The sequence below is a fragment of the Aythya ferina genome (assembly GCF_964211825.1).
Source record: "Aythya ferina genome assembly, chromosome: 2".
In the NCBI taxonomy this organism is placed as follows: domain Eukaryota; kingdom Metazoa; phylum Chordata; class Aves; order Anseriformes; family Anatidae; genus Aythya; species Aythya ferina.
The window spans coordinates 10,680,355-10,700,459 of NC_140297.1; the positions used below are offsets into that span (position 1 = coordinate 10,680,355).

The 20,105-nt window shown below is 36.3% G+C and overlaps 1 protein-coding gene across 1 annotated transcript in view; it reads right to left on the minus strand.

Moving 5' to 3' along the window:
* The window catches only part of VIPR2 (vasoactive intestinal peptide receptor 2), a 64,168-nt gene that overhangs the window by 14,180 nt on the left and 29,883 nt on the right, over positions 1-20,105 (minus strand). The window contains exons 5-9 of the mRNA XM_084511198.1: positions 10,601-10,698; positions 6,064-6,205; positions 3,690-3,840; positions 2,667-2,727; positions 1,238-1,307 (exon numbers count right to left, since the gene is read on the minus strand). Coding sequence (XP_084367324.1) covers positions 1,238-1,307; positions 2,667-2,727; positions 3,690-3,840; positions 6,064-6,205; positions 10,601-10,698 — 522 coding nt within the window. The remainder of the gene's footprint in view (positions 1-1,237; positions 1,308-2,666; positions 2,728-3,689; positions 3,841-6,063; positions 6,206-10,600; positions 10,699-20,105) is intronic.

Genomic DNA, 20,105 nt, shown 5'->3' on the forward strand with positions numbered 1-20,105 from the left:
ATACACTGGACTTTTGCTGACTGACCAGTTAGTACTCCATTTTCTTAATGCCTGATGCGTTTACTAGTCTATGCTAAGATCCAGCTGGAGTTCAAGTCTGCCAATGAAGACTTGGATAACTTATGTCTCTTGGTCTAGGATTTCTTTGGAAATGTGCTGCTTTCTGGCACATGAAGTCTCATCTGTCTACCAGATAGCTGTTTAAATAGAACCTCCAGAGAACAGGCTTTTATCTTTCTGTAAACACTAGGTGGTTTGTTTTGCTTTCATCTTTGAGTATATTTTCTTTTCTCTGCACCATACCCCGTCCTCCAGCTCCTCTGAGGTACACATATCTTTTTCATGCTGTAATTCTGTTGCACACCTATTACCTGTATAATAAAACGTCTTTTCTAGGAGTCCTTACCTCATGTCATTTCACACATATATGTACTCTGTTTCTCATTAAAGACTCTAGAATTCACTCTGATGAAAATGCTAGGAAGTTCTCCCAAAATTATTTCAAAAGGACCAGACTGAAAGGAAAGCCCAAGTGTAAACGCTGGACTAGTTTGGACTCTTGAAATCGTGTATAATCTAATAACGCCTTAACTTTCTGACTGAAATGTTAAAAACAAAGCACGTGTATCTGAAATGAATTAATTTGCACTGTGACTATTTTCAGAAGTGGACATAAACAATAGAATATTATGCCCAAATTTAATCACACAATCATCACAATGAACAGGAATTTTGTTATGCTACTCCAGTAATTCTAATGAGCTCCACATATGAAAAGCTCCATGAAACATTCTCAGATAGTATTCTTTTGCAAATATTTCATGTTCATTATGTATTTCAGTAGACTACCAATTAAAGAAAGATATATACAGCTATATTTTTTTATGGCTGCAATAATATCAGATTCTTAGTTGCAGGGCTATCTATTTACAAGCAAAATCAAATCTGCATTTCATTGAAAAGTGTAATTAGATTTTTGCTTCCCCCAGGCTCATAAACAGAAGGGATGTTAAAGAAAGAACAACATACAAATAAAAGCATTTAATAGGAGGCAGATAAATTTTGAAGGCAACAAATTTTAATGGCCCTGGCATCTGTTTAACATGTCTCCTACAGTGCAATTTCTTTTCATTAAAACAGAATTCTGGCCTGTCTGTAACTAGCAGTAAAGAATAATGGCTATATGCACTGCACAATGCTGAACTGATATATAATTCATGCTTCAAAGTTTACTTACTATAATAGAAATTAAAATTGGTATTCGTATAACCCACCAGGGACCACCATGCTCATTTGTATCCCAGCAACTACAAAAAAAAAAGAGGGAGAATGGTGTTGACACTAATAACATCTGGCAAGCATGACCTATGAAGAGAAGTATTTGGTATATACAAATCAAAGAGCACTAAAAAATGTTCTAGCCTAGAATTTGGTATTTTTTTTTCTGTGTTTACTTTTTGTTTCCCTGTTTTCAATATGCATATTCAAATCAGCTGAAACACCACGCACCATTAGAAATTATGGAGATCATCGGCCTTTAGGGAAAGTAAGCTTAGTTTCACTTTGAGTCAGGATACTTCTACAGTAAGCACTTAACAATAGCCTCTAGGTAGCAGGAAGATCTAAAGCAACTGACAGATACAATTTAAATGACATAATTTCCTCGTGGGATATTTAGGTTGCGGATGGCTGAAACTGGTTTAGGAAAATATGAGACTGAACCTGAAACTTCGTCTGAAAAAATGAAAATTTAATTTTCATTGTCAGCTCAACAATTTTGGTCTGAGTACTCTGAGAATAAATATTCTAAAAGACTAATTAGAAGCAACAGCAATACCCTTCAGAGTTCCTCTAACTATGATAGTAACAATGAAGGAGAAAGGAGTTAGCCTACAGTCTACATGGTCTTGCAAGGAAAACTTAGAAATTATTTAGGACATGATTTTTCAGTATAAAAAAAAATCAATTGAAAAATATAAGACAAATCGAAAAAAACGTGAGTGTGAAAACCATTTGCCCCACTAACTAAGAAAGCTCTCCCATTCCTTGGGGCTAGCAGAAAGAAGTCTGATCTTCCTACAAAACTCTTATCTCAGCTCGCCTTCACATGGCAAGAGCCAGGCTTAGCTCTAGTTAGTGACAGTTTTACCTGAATACATGCACCTTACATTACATTGCTTTACAATTACATTACATTACATACACCTTTACATTACATTGCTTCTTTTCTGGGAATGTATTTTAGATATACCAAAAAAAAACACTAGATTTCAATCTTTTGCATTGCTAGTTAGCAAATTAGGATGCCCAGCAACTTACAACACTGTATGACAGCACTGAACTCAAGGACCCCCACTGCTATTTTAAGTAGTTTGACCTCCAAGGCAGATAGTTCTACATGTGGGTTTCAAGGGGTAACGTTAGTAATAACCTGTCTCTGCCCACTCCCGCCCTTAGCATTTCCAAATAAACAGGAAGTATAGGCTGCATGTCAAAGAGCTCCTAAACACCTGTCCCTTTACTGTCATTTCTGAAATTTTAAGTTCTGTGTTTGTCTCCTTCAGAACAGCAAACTACTTTAGGATGAACAACACCACATCCAAGGCAAGATTAGCATGGGCTAGTCTTGATGGAGGCTGTAAGCTTTCCCTCCCTGACATACTTACCCAGTGTCCTCTAAAATAATCCGTGTCACTGTCCATGTAATAATGAATATGGTAGGAATTCCTAAAGAAAAAAAAAAAAAAAAAAAGAAAAAAGAAAAAAGAAAAAAAGAGGTTTAGAGAACGATCATAAGAAAGTAAGTCCATTTTGCTAGTAAGCATCTATTTCCCAAATATGCAGCATACAGAAAACAGTTTAGTGAATGGAGGGAGAGGCCCATCTGATGAGCTATATGATGTAAACGATGTGTTTCAAATACTGTGGGGAAGTGAGCATATTTCTTATAAAAATGTAGCTATAACCACTAATACACAAAGCATGTATCTTAGATTTCTTTCAAGCTGTCCAAGTGATCTATAAGGATATAGATACAAATTCAACATTCCCAATGTATTTGCATGGACTACAATATAAAACCAAAGAGTAAATCATTTCATAAGGAACCATTCCCACACTGGTTTATTCTCATTTCCAAGCAATACCTAATGTTTTATGACCACTTATTACTGGAAGCTTTAAACTGCTCCATATATATATCATTGCACTTTCTGTAAGTGAATGGAACATGTATTTAGAAACAGATGGAAAATATTATTGTGCTTTTGTAAAAGGCAAGTAGCCTGGTGCTGTGCAACTAAACTTCCTCTCCCCCCTGCTAAATTAGGACAGCCTGAATCATAATGTTTTGTGGTGGTAGTCCCACACCATCCCATCCCTGAACAACCCATGAGTGTTGTCAGGGAGTGCAGATTGGCAGAGGTCGGAGCCAGCCAAGAAGCAAGCTAGCATTTACAGGTCTGCAGAAACTAGAGGGATGAGCATGGAGGTTTTGTGCCCACTCTCCTCCATGCCGCAGTGGCTGTACCTACACTGGAGCTCAAGAGAAGAACTAATGTACCCAAGAGCTCATGCCCACAGGCCAAAGTCATCCAACAGAAACTGCATGAATGCTTGGTATGAAATACTGAATTTGACTAATACACACATTGAATATATATATAATTGGAAGATGCTTAAGTTCTTACCCCAACCAATCAGCAGATAGACTGTGAAGTGTCTGTTGGGGGAGAATATTAGCACAAGGAGGATGTGGAGGTAAAGTCCTTCAACTAATAGCCAGTAAAAGTTTGCCATAACGCCATACTGAAAAAATACCAAAATAGCCTTGCAGCCCACCTGAAATGTGAAAACAGGGAGTAAGATTTTTTGCAGGAAAGATGCTGTATAATTCTGTTATTAATATATCCTACACATCTTAACTCTCCATGTAAAGCTAGTCCCAGGTTCAGTAGAAATTATTTTCCCTCAGTCAAGCAAATTGAGACATTTTAAGTGTTACAGTATATACATAAAAAGAAATTGAATTCTAAGGAAAAAAAAAGCACACATTTTCAATAGTTAGTTAATAAATGGCTATTAGATTAAGTGATTGTCCACTAGGTGGCTAATAAATACATTAAAATTTCATCTGTCTTCCTAACAGTAAAAATTAACAAAGCAATTGCTTTATTAGTTTTTAAAGGCTAAACTGGAAACAGTGCAAAGAATAATTTCATATGCTGAATCCTCTAAGCAGACTTAGAAAAAAAAATCTGAATGGACTTTTAAAAATTTTCTCTTTATAAAATGCTTTAGTGTTTCTTAATTAACAAGACACATAAGCATGTATCATAAAATGAAGTTCCACCATACTTAATAGTCTCTGTGCTGTTCTTCAGAATTAATTTTCAGATTTCTGCTCTGCTGATGTTCCACAGTGCTGGCTGCTGCTACTTTGGCACTTCCCAGCAGGAATCTGGGATGTGTGAATTGAACATAAAAATGCTCCTGCTGAGACTGAGCTGAGAAATGTGATGATATGGTGAATATAACAGACTAAACAAAATGGACTAAATAAAACTTTTATTTTCTTCTATTTTCTGCCTGCTTTATTCTTTTCCCCACTTTAAATACCCTTCATACCTGCACTGTTTCTGTTAAAATTCCAGGTACATCAAATACCTAAGTAACATGCTCCTTTAGTGATTGATTCCACTGTCTAAACAGGTGTCTGTTAAGTGAAATGCTCTCAGGTACCCCAGCCTTCAGCTACTGGTCCACAATGGCATGGGTCTCCCAGAGACATCTTTGCATCCATCAGCCCCGTGTGGTGTCTTGGATAACTCACTGCATCCCCAGTAACACTATGTGCCTGTATATATGTCCATATTCAGACAACTAAAGAGGAGTCCAAAGTCTTGAATTCATCTCATCCAATGTTAGCTGCCTAAAAGTAAGGCTTCTGGTGTAAGCTAGACACCTACTTGCCCCTTCTACAGCTTATAGAGACAGGTATGTCTTGAGAAAGCTCTCCTGAGATAAGTTGCCCAGTGAGAAAGACAGAAACGCAGAGAAACAGCTTAGTTCGGTCATCTTGTTTGGTAAAAGTAACTTTAGCTCCAGACTTTGTATGCATGGAAGGAATATCCATTGCAGACCAGTATTGGGCCAGAAAATATAACACGGAGAACATTAAGTATTTTAAAATGGAAGTTAAACTTTGTTTCGATGTTTATGGCTGCTTGCGAACAGATTGGCAGTGAATGTCTAAATTTTTTGTAAATCTCTTCAAAATTCCACTACAGGTTTACCACACATACTCTCCTGTATTATATACTTGACTTACATACCAGAACCCTGTGTTAAAATATTTTCCCTTCCTCCTGCAGTTAATCCTGTATCAGGCACATTTCTAGATGCTGAACAGTCTATCTTTCATTGAAGAGTCAGCCAAAATTATGGTTCTGTGTTATTCAGATCTAGTTACCCTGCATTTTGAAGTGTGCACTTTCAAGCATCTTTGTGTGCAGCAGAACTGTGGAACATCACAACCATGATGAAAGGGGTCACTCCTGCATGCTGTTATGTAAGGAAGGTAGGATCCTGCCAACACAAGACAAAACAGCCTTGCCCATCTGGTGTCAGATCACCCCACATATAATGCAGTAGACATTATTCAACAGTCCACAAAACTGGGCAAATTCATTTGCCCAGTTGCTGGATGCCTGATATAGCTGCAGGAACACTTCCAGACAAGCTGCCTTTCACCCTTCCCATCTGATGGCACTCTTAATCTTAAAATCTCCCAGGATTAATGCAGTGGTTATATTTATTCTCAGCTATAGCAGGTTGTGACTTTTTTTTGGCAGATTGACCTGCTGTCCATACATGGACATGCAAACCAACAGTAACTTCTTACTTCTTCTCTGGTTACTTCTAATAGACCTCTTGATTGGTCATTATATTCTCCGCAGAACTGTCTACACAGACAACTCAGTATTTCTGAATATTTACAAGGACCCAGGAGGAAAATTTAGTGACACAACAGTATTATACCAGGTAGTGAATAAGGTTTATTACCCATGAGGTTTGATCCTCTGCACAGGGAGTAGTGTTGGAGCTGGAATAGAGAATATCATCCTTGACTAAAACAGAGATTGCTCTTAGAATGAAGGAGAGGAACAGGTTCAGATGGATGTAGTTCCGAGTACAGTGAAGTTTCCTAAGAAATTAAAAAACAGGCATTTTAGATTTCAAGACAGAAAGGCTCTTGAACAGGCTTGTATTACTCTCTGGTTGTTTCTTAGTATATAGGAACCTTAAGAGCCTACCCTTTCTTTCTCTGTCATATTGTCAGTACTGCCTTGTTGTTTTCTTTTATCATCACCATCATCATTATGTGCTGTCCAAAATATACAAATAAAGTTTCTCTTCCACCTTTTCAGTATCACAGACCAAAAGATCACAGTGGTGTTTTAACATAAGTTGACAGTAAACATAGGTTATCATATCCTTCTGTGTGTGCACTCATTTTCTTGCAAATGAAACATTGACTAGCCTGGAAACATTTCAGAAGTGCTCCCTTCTATTTTCTTCTGGTTTCATTTTTTACTTTTTTAAACTCCTTTATTTCACTATATAATGCTTTTTTTATCCTACTATGTGAGTCTATGCAGAACAATTAAAAATACATGCAAAGCATTAGATGGCCTATCCTTCCTGTCCAGTGAGACATAAAGCTTTGCTTCTTTAGTCCAGCAGCCATGCAAAAGCCTTACAAACAAACGACAAATTAAACCTTCCAAGTAAGTGAATGGATGCTCAGGAGGAGTGAGTTAGAAGCCAAGGGCATTTCACTTAAGACACACTCCTGCTAAGATTTTTTTTTTTTTTTTTGGTCAAAACCAGAACCTTGAACTACATCAGTAATGAAGCCAGGGCATTTTAGCAAGTACGAATAATGAAAGAATGAAGATGCAATAGGATGCTATTGCTAGTCACTGTGGTGTGTGATGTCAGCTTCCAAGCAGTCTTCAGGTTTTGATTTTTACAGAACACTGAATAATGCATTCTGAAGTAACTAAAGTAAGCACAGTTACAGTGAGCATTGGGAAATAAATAATAGATCCATCTTGCTAGCCTACGGTTTGGCAAAGGACATAATACCAGGCTAAATTTATATCAGTTGTTAAAAAATCAGTGATTTCTGTGGCTGTATGTATCCTTTGCTGAAAATGGTTCTGAGAAAAACTGAAATACCACTATTACTCTGGACTGTATCACATGTTCCTATAGGACTCAGAGATATGTGCAAGATGCGAGTGGGAGAAAGTACTTTTCATGAGTGACTAACTTAGATTATTAGTTCTTCATCCCTTTCAGTAGAGGAAATTATAAATGTTAGATCTATAAAAGGCTGTCAACATTTTGGAGGCGGTGGGCAAGAAAGTCTCTTTAATTAGGGTTAGGTGTTATGATTCAGAATAACAAAAAAATGCTGGTTTTTTTTAGCAGTGAAACAAAAGGTGCTATCCTCTTTTCCTGTGATAAGGCTAAGTTATGACAGAAAAATGTCATGTGAGGAATGCTGACAGTTAATGCACGGGAGCACAGCTTATAAAAATGATTGAGATTGATATTTTTCTCCTTGCTAATAAACACATATTAGAAAAACTGACACGCTTTTGGTAAGGTTTTACTATACAGGAGTTACCCTGAAGAAAGTATATTAAGGTAACCAGAATTTCAGTGTTAGGCAGAAATATGCTATTCTACAACTTGTTTTCACTCTGAGTTGAAACAAACCAATGTTTTAAAATATCTGAAAAATACTTCTTTTCAAATCAATTGTTTTGTTTCCACTTTTCTAAAACTTTATGCCATGTTAAAATTCAGACATTCAAAATGAAGAAACATGCATTCTAAGAATGGTAAAGGCACTTCCCTTGACTAAATCAAAATTATTACTTTTGATGTTCATAAAATATTTATAGAAATGAGAGTGTGCCTGACAAATTGGCAACCTCCAAGAGAAAAGTATTGTGCCAGAAAATTTACAGTTAGCTTTAATCATAGTAAGTACATAGAGGATTATGTGGGGAGTGACACTGTGGTAACTTGAAAAATGCTGCCAGTTTAGTCAAGCAAGGTATTCTGAGACATTCAGATTGTATGTCTTTGTTCTGAGATTAGAAAATCAGCCAGAGATAAGATCCTTTTCTTTTACAATGCTTCTAAACCTGTCCTTTATATTAATAATGGGAGCCTATATACCATTTCTATAAAAATTAAAATCTAGTAAAGTGGCAACCATCTTTCGAATAAATGTAAAACAGGATATTACAACCGCATGGAAACTTCCACCAAAAACAAAACAAAACAAAACAAAACAAAACACAAACACTTTTCAATACCTAACAGTTCTGCCTTTCATGTGTTTAAAATAGCTGGTACTTTAAGCTGATGCTCTAAACTGCAAAGCCCTAAGGCTGAATCTGCTTTGCCAGACAAGACATAACAATTTATAGTGGAGTGCAGAAGTACAGCAGTAATACCTAAAAAAGAATTTCCACTTCTTTGTCATGAACACAAAGCCTACAATTAAATTAAATTCCACAACACTCCATGTTCTTTCACAAAATAATACTGCACATATTTGGGATTACATGCAGTATAATGAAGTATAATGAAGCACACATATACAAATCCAGCAATGCACAATTTTAATTATCTCTGGGTTTGGTAATATCCAGAGTTCAAAACCTAATCCTGCTGCAAGAAGTCAGGATTTTTACAACTTTACTGCTTTAACAACTTTTTAACTCACTACTTAACTACCAAATCTCCTTTAGATAGTTTGACTTAGAGAAGTTGTTCTTTGGTCTGCTTTTTAAACATAGCAAGGTGAAAGTTTGCAGGTTACATTCAGAGGTGAATATATCTCAGCAGTGAGTGAACAATCTTAACAAACTCAATATTGACGTTGTCTATAAAGAACCCTGGGAGCTGTCAGGGTAAAGTATGCTTTTTGGGTAGGAGGTGTAAATAGCTAAGTAATAAAAAGTTAAACCTTAGAGAAACATCCAAATTTTCCAGTCTCTGTCCCTAGAAAAAAAAAAGAAAATGTATGGGATGTCCTAAAATGTGTCAGAGATGTGCACAGACATACATGCATAGCCCCTTGCATTCATTTCTCTCATTGTTACTTTACAATTGCTTTAGCTGCAGTCTTACACAAGAACTGTCCCTCTGCTACTTGCTTGGGAAACCAAAACAGGGGTATTTTTACAGTTTATTTGGGTTCCTAATTATCTAGGAGTCTAGATGGATTAGGAGTCTAATACCCCTAGATTCCTGTAGGTAATCAAAAGAAACAGACAGCTTCAGGGTGAGACTTAGAAGACCTTATGAAGCCCTGAAAAAACTCTGTCTTTCCACTGACCCAATAGAGAGATTGGGAGATCTCAGCTTGGATATTTAAATTGTGAAGTTGCAGACATGAGTGAACCTGTGAAATTCTTGATCTATTTGTTACAACTGACTTCTGGAGATGGACAACATTCATATGCCTATAATATAATGTCTTCAATGTGTTATTAGGTTTTAGCAGTTTTGAAAATGCATGATTTGCCTGTAGTGTTTGGTAGTAGAAACCAAAGATAACTATGAATGACTTTTTTTTTTTTTTAAGATATTCCAAAAGATAATCATAGGTCATGTATCCGCTCGTAATCATCTCTGAATATTTAAATATTGAGAAAATTTTATGTTAGTTTGAAAGATTTACAGAACATGGCATAGGAACAGTTTATTGGAGGACTGAGGCTCTGTCAAACAAACATGCAGCCATCTACAAATTACATTCACTTTTTTTTCCTGCTAATCTGAGAGATGTATTTGCTTGTTCTTAGTGCAGAGTGGAACTGAAAAGTTGTATGAAGTTAATAATGGAGAATATAAAAGTTATTCTATTAGACAGAAGTGAAACATAGAGGCACGAAGGTAGAGAAAGTGAGAACAGCTATGATATCAGTAATAAGATTTTGCTCTTTATTTTGCCACCTGGGGATTCCTTTTCATCTCAGAAAACTCCCAGAAATAAGGCAAAAACAATACAAGCAACTGCCTTTCCCAACACTGTCTAAAGAAAACATTGTACACTCAACACTATCCTTCAGCACAAGCACCCACACCCTTGCAACTTCTCTTGGACAAATTAATGATTACCTTCAGTTACAGTACCCCTGGAGACAACTCAGAAGCTTCTGAAAAGGATGGCTGCCCACTTGTCTGGTGTTAAGACTAGCATCCTCCTAATTTTCAAGACCAATTTGTGGTATAAATTTTTAAAATCAAAGAAAAAATACTTTATAAGTCCACTCCTAAATGACCATTCTTTTTTTACATAGGCTGTGATGTCTGTACATTTTTTAAGTGCTTTGACATTTTTAAAATGATTAATACGCTAGCAAAAATCACGTTAGCATCACATTACTGTCAGCTGTTTGAGAAAAAAATGTAAAAATTATGCATTTTCTAAAAATCAGAGCAATCAGTTATCAAACAACAATTAAAACTGCCTTACCATTGTTCATATTTGCTCATGAAAAATACATACCTGAAAAGGCAAAGAATTATACTTCCTGTTGTAAGAGCAATCAGAGATACGCTGTGTCCAAGGGTATAAATTGCCTTCACCCTTACATAGAAGTTGACCTGCACAGAAATATATATATGCAGAAAGTACTTACTGACATGCAGAATTGACTGAAATTATATAATTTTCCATTAAATACACCTGGAGACTAAAAATATAGCATTGTTTTAATTCTTTGCTCTACAGAATGTGATGAGAATGTCTTACATTATTCCATCATATTTTTGCAATCCAGCACAACAAGCCAATTGACATCTGCAGAAAATTCAGCGTCAGGAACTCAGATGCACAAACTGGTGCAATTTCAGCTGATTATTCCATGTCAGTGAGGTCAAAGAAAGTATGAGATTTTAAAACTTCCATAAACAATTGAAATGAAGAATGAGCCACAGTTTGAAGGAATGTATCATCTCCAAAAAGACAATCTCTCTGTCCTTCTGCTCCAGTGTGCTTAGTAATGCATTTATACATGAGCTTAATTTTAAAGACATCTAAATCCCATTAATTTTGTAATCCATATGTTCAAATACCTGTCACCCAAACAACCCTTTCCTTATTTAGTTAAGTTCTTTGCTATAACTTGGAAAGGAATTTTTTCAACTGAGGAAAAGCAGACTGAAGCACACAGTCTGTTGATTAACTGAAGTTATGTGCAAATTTGCCAGCTACATACTATATTAAATCCCATTCTGAATGACAACATCAAATAATGCTAAATACCTCAGAATTAAGCAGCTTCTTCATTTGTGCCTACAATGAAGTCATTAGACTGAGATTGTTTTCAACTGAAGCTAAATAAAATATTAAAACTGTTAAGTTCTTTATTAGTCTGAAACTGTTTTTAATAGCAGTGTAGAATGTGCTGTGTAAAACAGACAGAATTTCAATATTTATTGCACACAGTTATAACATCCAGCTTCTAAAGCAATGCCTGTAAAAAGCAGCGAGAAAGAAATACCTTTAAATAAACTGAGTTAGCAAAAGTAAAAGTAAATCACTTAATATATTTATTTTTATAAAATTTAAAAGGCCGAGTGAAGAGGCAACTTCAGCAACTTCGACTCATGCTGAAATTAGCTGGACATTCATTTAACAAATATTATACAGATCGTGAACAAGACTAAATGAAATGTGTTAAATGAAATTAAGAAACTTGGAACTACAAGTTGTGGTTAAAGGGCAAAAACAAGGAAAACAGATTAACTGCTGTAGTTCTGAAGACTGTTCATTGCAACTGTCACGCTTGTTAGGAGCTAGAAGTGGTACGCAAGGTATCAGAGAAAACAAAAATCTCTTTTTTAAATTAGAGAAGGAAGATAATGACCTTTTTGACAGCAGTCCTGACATTATAATGCTTTGTATGCTTTACGTAATATTCATTTACTGCACAGTAAATACAAATACAAATACAAATACAAATAGAGACTTACTGAAGATTCCAGTGTAACTAGAATGACCATAATAAAGTTTTTCAGTTAAAATCCTGAACAATAAATATTGCTATAAAAAGGGGGGGGGGGGGGGGGGGGATGGAGGAGGAGAGGGGAACAGGGGGATAGGGTCCCTGACTGGTTAAAATAGTAAAAGATAAAGTATTATTTTATTGCTCTCTCTAGGACTTGACCCTATAACAAGTCTGCAGCATATTTGGAGAGCCCCACTGACTTCCTATGGACTCCGCAGGCATAAAATATAGGCTCAATTTCACCTAACATTAGGTGTCAATACTGCAAACATTAACATTTAAGATGGTGTAGTGTCTCTATAAAGCCTTCTATGAAGCTCTTACTTTAACTATATAAGCAGTCAATATGGACTTCACTGGATATATTTCTACTGAGAAGCCCCACAATGACTAATTCTAGTGTAGCTACTCACAGACTACCAGCTCGCACTTGGATGCCTGACAAAGTTCCTTTCTCTCGACATGAATCCCATGTTTGCTAAATAGGACTTCAGTGTTTCTTGAAGTTATTTCTAAGGTAGTTCGCTAGGATAATTCTAAAGTTGTGTGTGTGTCTGTTTTTTTTTTTTTTGTTTGTTTGTTTGTTTCCAAAATCAACATGATTTCACACAAAATCAGTTCTGAACTGCCCTTCAATTCCCTGCTAAAATGGCAGTATTATATTCTCCAATTTGGCTCATTTTTGGACAGCTCTAAAAACTATGCCTAGAGACAACTACTCATGAGCACTGCTGTGCTTCTTTAATTTGACTTTTGTCATAGCAAAAGGAACAACAGACAATCTCCAGGCAATTTTATGGTAATAATGTAATAGTTTCTCAGCAGCAACTACTACAGATCATGGCAGCAGGAATGTTACAAATACATTGGGCACCCTATTTCACCTATTCAACCTGACCTGCTCTGCATAATCACAAAGAAAGGATGTTCCAATAAATTACTTATTTTGGCAGCCTTATATCCCCGTCATCAGTATTCTGGGAAAAAAATGAAAATGCTGATCTTGTGCAGATCAGGAGTTGCAAATGTAGTCTGTGAAGTTTGGAAACAATGCACAGCAGAACCACAATATGTTCTATTTGTTATCATCTTGTTGGCATTTGGAGGCCCCATTAAAACACATTTCTACAGAATGTACAAACAGAAATCAGTAGGGTCTCTAAATCAAAACTTAACGTCCACTATGTAAATATTGTAAGCTTGAGGGAGATAAATGTCATTTGCAAAAGAAGTTGCAATGACAATAAATCTGTGTTGTTTAAATACTGACTGGAAATTTTTATTGTTCTCTTTCTCAGGGGAAAAAAAAAAAAAAAAAGCAGAGAGACCCTTTTACTAACAATGATGTTCAGCTAAAGAGGAGTGCTGTAATAGTAGAGTCAGGGTTTCTCCAGGTGTGCTAAAGGCATGCATGAAAAATCTGGTAAGAGTGGACACAGTGACAACTTTAAAATGCTCTCTTCTTGTACTGGGAACTACCAAGTAGCTTAACCAATGCTTAACCAAGTAGCTTTAAAACAAACAAGCATTGTCTTCCTGTAAATGGTATTTGCAGTCTTCAAAAGGTAATCAAATAATCCAGGACTTCTGATGTAAATTGTGTCCTGGCCCAGTGAAAATGTCTTCTTCCCTCTCATTCAGGTTTTTCACTGTGCTAGAAAATCTTAAAAAAGCTGTAAGGTCCCTTTCTGCTGCACAGTAGTGGAGTAGTTCTGTGAATTGGTTATAAGAACTGCTCCAAAGACAGTCTGAGGTCTGCCTGGCTAAGCAGTAGAAATAACTCCAAGATAAGTTTGTGAGTTTGACATGTGCCAGCTCATGCATTTGCTGTTAAACAGATGGTTCAGGTGACTCAAATGTATACCTCTCTAAGTACCATGGTCTCTGTTGTCCAGACTTAAGATTAGTTCTCTCTGTCTAGCACCTTCCTTTACCTCCTTACTTGATTCAAAAACTCTTGTGTTGACTTTCTCATTGCTGACATTTATATTAGGCCTTGAACCCCTTTTCTGCAGATTCTGTGAACAACTCTGCAAATATATAGAATCCTAGAATAATTTAGGTTGGCAAAGACCTCTAACAGTCCAGCTGTTAACCTAGCACTGCCATGTCTACCACTGAACCATGTCCCTAAGCACCAGATATACATGTCTTTTGAATACCTCCAGGGATTGTGTCTCAACTGGGCAACCTGTCCCAGTGGCTCACAACTCTTTCAGTGCAGAATATTTCCTCATATCCAATCTAAACCTCCCTTGGCACAACTCAAGGCCATTTCTTCTTGTCCTATCACTTGTTCCCTGGGAGAAGAGTCCAACCCCACCCCACTACAACCTCCTCTGAGGTAGTTGTAGAGAACAATAAGGTCTCTCCTGAGCCTCCTTTTCTCTAGGCTAATGAATGACCCCAGTTCCCTCATCTGCCCCTTGTAAGACTTGCTCTCTAGACCCTTCATAAGCATCGTTGTCCTGCTTTAGACATGCTCCAGCACCTCGATGTCTTGTTGAACCTCATACAGTTGGCCTCGTCCCATCAATCCATCCTATCCAGATCCCTCTGGATAGGATGCCTTGGAGAGAACTGGGCCTAATACTGAGCCTTGGGGCACACCATTTGTGAAGGGTCTGCAACTAGATTTAACTCCATTCACTCTTTGAACCTGGCCAAAGTTCTTTACCCAGCAAAATATACACCTGTCCAAGCCATGAGCAGCCAGTTACTCTGGGAGAATGATGTGAGGAACTGTCAAAAGCTTTACTAAAGCCTAGGTACACAGCATGCACTTTTCATTGCTATTTTGATGTAAGGAACCATAAGAATATTTAAATTAATTAAATACATGTACTTGCAATAAAGATACTAGCAATTTTGTTTATATAATTCTGTTGCTAATGACTACTTATCCAACGTTTACTTGAGTGATCAAATAGTCCAGCAACTCTAAGAAGTAATTTCATCTTATGCATTTCCTTTCAATAGTAGGATGTAGCTATTCTTGAATGTTTCACTTTTTTTGAGAACCCATTACTCAAGTATTTGGCTTTTGCTTGACACTGAATATAACATTAATTTCTCAAAAATGAGTCATAACATCTTTTACTATTAATTGACACAAAGGATTATCACATCTACAGGGAGTGGATTTCAAAGACTGTTCTATGGGTACACATCTTTATTGTTCTGAGTGACTAATCCAGGCTGCATAACAGACACAGACACAAGCATACTACATGTCTTACTATCACACAGAATGATGTAAGAAAATTCTGGTAAGCTATATCAGCACCTTAATGTTTAATGTCTTAAATCATATTTAGTCAGAAGTATGCATTTTACTGACCAGTTCAGAATACCACAGTTCATTGATATTCAGTCTCCTTTCAAATTCATAAAGGAAAAACAAACAGAGAATAACAACCTTCTAGCTAAGAAATATCTAAGCAATAAGAAAACCATTATTAAATTACATTTTTGCTGGTCAGAATAAATAAAATGCCAAAATTATTTACTCTGAAACAAGCATGCCAGATCTAGCACTAGCTGATTTCAGATCAGTACATGAGATAAGAACAGCTTTGTCAGTAATCATGAATGATAATTTATTACCAAGTGAGACAGGATGGAGATCTAGTCTCATCTGCCACAGTCCCACTTGCAATATTTAATGTTGTCATCATGTTTACCCAGCTTTTCTGACTTTCATAGCAACACACATACTAGCTCTCCTTCTGCAGCCAGAGATACTGATTACAGAAACAAGACCTGAAAAAAAAATGCAGTCAAGAGAGACATTCAGTTCATTCTTAAGTAGACATTACCTTTTGCTCAGCACAATCCCACTAATGTAATTAAGTACGTACTTGCCTAAATGTAGTCAACTAGTACCGCTTGAAATGCCCCATGGCATCTAAGACATCTGCATGGTAGATATGACAAAGGGCCTCTTTGCTGGAATGTAAGTGGTGCATAAAATGATGCCAGATGTTTAGGCAAACACATTAAGCCCTGTTTCCACACACTAGTGATTAGTCAGCTACATCTCAAATAAATATCGAACTTTAGGAATTCTGATTTGCAAGTTGGATTTCAGCCTTCCAGTTTTTAAAATACATGGTAAGTAAGCTTATGTAAATGACTGGAAAGAATTCAGTGTGGTTGACTGTGCAGATATGGACAAGACTGAAAGACACAAGAAACTTGTTCCAGCACAAGACCTGATATTTGCTATTCAACAAGCCCATTGCTTGCAAAACAGACACCACTTGTGTTATCATCTAATTCTCATCTGTGTATTGCATTTTTATGATGTTAATAATATTTTAAAAGGCCTAAGCATACCAGATCTAGAGAGAGATAGTATATTCTCCTTAATTTTTGTCTTGGCTTGGAAGTATTTGCTTGGGAAATATGTAAATTGTTTGGTGCCAAGTATATCACATTTATATCTATGTTTAGTCTGCAGTGCCTTTGCTCACTTTTTCCATATCTTTGCCCATCTTCACTTCAGAATGACTTGCACTGCTCCTACATTCATTTCTTCCCTTCATTGCCACCCTAGACACAGAACCTTGTATACTTACATAAATAAAGAACACAGAATCAACTGATTTACAGACAGGAATGACACAAGGTCACTCCATTCCTTAGATGGCATGCACCAAGAAGTTTATAGGAATGATTCTGGACCAGAACTCATTATTGGGAAATTGTAGGCAGACCACTGTTCCCATGGGAAACCCTCAATTCTGCTTATATGTTCTGAATTACTCCATGTCAAGAACAACTTGAACTCAATATATCTTTTCCTTTCCCTGTTCTTGGAATCACAAGGGATTCCATTACACTGAGTAAAAGCACTGACATTTATCTGCTTTATGCAATTCATATAAGATTTTTTTTTTATGGCATAATTTTTTGGAGATCCCTATAAAATCGATCTTAGGAAAAGCAATTTCACTTCCCTGTAAATATATTCCATGCCCAGGAATGTACAGTTTCTGTTTACTTCCTCAAAATAAGTTAGAATAAAGTGCTGGATAGTACAGTGAAATAACAGATGCACTAATGCATCTGTTACTGTTACATCTGTTGAATGCAACAGATGCACTTAAGCTGCTGAATTTTGCAAAGGTTAGTTCATCTGAACTAGGTACCAATTTTCTCATTATAACCTAGGAATAGAAGCAGCAGTGTTATTCATCTTGTCCTACAAGAGACATCTAAAATAATTTAGAGGGATAGTGAAGTAAAAACACCTACTTCTTCATTAAGTACAAAGGGAACCTAGAAAGACTAGAGCAGATGCAGATGATAGGTGTCTACATTTAGTCAATATGACTATCTCAGGAGTTTCTCCACTGACTTTGTTGGCCTTCCATCAGGCAGTAAAAGTATTACACAACTTTGGCTCTTTATTTAAGATTTTTTTTCCTTTATATACATATAGATATATTTTTTATTTTTTTCCCTATCTTGTTTTAAAGGCAAACATTTGAAGTTTAGCATTTGTTTTTCTTCTGTTTGGAAGTTTTTGCAACTGAGGTTCAACTCCCACAGAATTTCAGATACGTTTTCTCAGTAATAATATCATGAAAGCAACAACCCTAATATATTCTTTAAAAAAATTTCAAGTAACTACCAGTGGCTAGGTGAAATGAATAATGTAGGTCTCCTTTAGCTTAATCCATATAATGATGATATCTAATCCTTCTAAAGGGTAGGCAGCTCAACAGAACTAGTCATTCTCTCTCCTGAGAGACAGGGAGTCAGTGGAGGAGAACAAACTCTTCTATGCTATGATTCATGTTCTTCACTGTGCTCATGATGATTCAAAGCAATTAGGAGGAGAAGATTTGCATCCAGGCTCCAAAGACTTGGTCTATTTTGACAGGCACGGGCTGTCTGGAATAAATGCAGGTGTGTATATTGTACGATGTAGTCAGACAAAGTTTGTCAGTTTTAAATCTTAGTCACATGAAAGTGTGTATTTTTTTTTGTTTACTATTCAGAAATATCAGTTTTGTGATGTGTCCTTATGTTACCAATATTATTATTGTTGGTAACTACACACAATCCTATAGCAATACCAGCATGTAACACAAGAGCATGTGTCTCAAAGTTACTGAAAAATAATGAAAGAGAAAACAGTAGTGTTTGGTACAGAGATATTACAGAGAAGTAAGAGAGGAGACATTTTTTAAAATGAAATTTACCTACAGATCAGGTGTTAGTAGCTACTGATTAAGGTGTGCTTTAAATAAACAATCTTTTGAAATAGAAATATATAAAAATTATGGGTTTTTATATTCTGTTGCACCATTCTTACAATATATAAGACCTTTAATATGTATATAAAGCTGTATATGCACATATATTATGTATATTTTATAAATCAGTTAGATGCTAAGGTAGTTCAAGTAAACCTGATTTAATCAGACAATGTTCTTCAATTCAACTTAGTTCAAAACCAAAGTTTAACTGATGAAAGCATAGCCAGAGTTTGAGACTCCATCTTTTTAATTCCTTTCTTCTGTTACTATTTACATTTATTCAGAGTAAGACATCGGTGAAAGGACTTGTCATTAGCAACAGATCTACAATGAGCAAAGTTCTTCACACAGAGGACATGAACACATCCCAATTCTAGATATTATAATCTTCAGATGTTATTTTTGTTCAACATATCCTGTCCTTTTCTCTTAAAATGCATCTTGCAGAAGACAATACTGCAGAATGATTTTAGAGCATGTCAAAAAAAAAACAAACAGGATGTCCATTTCAAATTGGTTCCTTCTTAATAGCATCCCTATGTTACATTTGTGCAAATAAAAGTTTTGATAAAAACTTCAACAAAAGTTAAAATCCCTTCTCTAACACATTTTTTATCTTACAATCAATGTCTTAGAGCTATGTTGCCTCTTATTAACTCACCATATAACTTGCCTTTCTGACTTGTGCCCTCTATTTCCTGAGCTGTGAATCTAAACTTAAATAGGTAGATAGTGAGAGAATAATGTCATTGAAAGGTATTTTTTGCCTCATGGCCTCCATACCTTAGGAATAAAATACTATCTGCTGTTTTTACCAATGAAGTAAACTCCACTGTATGGAGTTCTTGACTGAGCTGTCCATAGTAATATTTCCATAATTTCCTGGAGAGTTGATATCTAATTCATAACCCCGGGTGCTCTTGGTTAAATGGACAAATTGTTCCTTTCAGGTCTGCTTTCAGCTGGCTGGTCCAGACTATGATCTATCATGTTGCCACGTTACCCAACTTTGGCTGCTGCAATTTTGCAAAGGCATTAAATGAATGGGCAATAGCAATTTGTAAGATAGTAATACTAGCAATAGTAAGAAAAAAATGAAGGATATTCCTATCAAGATTGTTCACGAACACTGAAAGAGAATGAGAGCAGTTTAAACGGATTTACAGGCTGTCTCAGAATTCAACACAAATTTGTCTAACAGCATTTCTGACATTACTGTTGTTTATATAGTGAATTTCCAAAATCAGTAGTAAATAATCTGCTAAAGAAAATGGTGAATGGTCAAGAAAACCCCTGAAGGAAAAACGGGATTCCCATGTCCTTTACTCCAGTTCTCTCCTGGCTCAGCTATTATCAACTTGTTACCGAGGTGATCTCAGTCCTTAGAAATTTCTTGGAAAATTGGGAGGGGGGAAGGAGAATACCTTGGGAGGCACTCCTGAAGGGCAGAGGAGTCCAGGAAAGCTGGACACTCTTAAAGGATGAACTCCTAACAGCACAGGAGCACGCTGTCCCCATGTGCTGAAAGATGAGCCAGAAGGGAAGAACAGCCTGGCTGAACAGAGATCTTTGGCTAGAGCTTGGGAAGAAAAAAAAAATATTTATGAAATGTGGAAGAAGGAGAGGACTACTCAGGAGGACTACAAAGAGGTCATCAGGCTGTGCAGGGAGAAAATTAGAAGCACCAAAGCCCAAGCTTAAACTCAATCTGACTTCTGCTGCTAAGGACAAT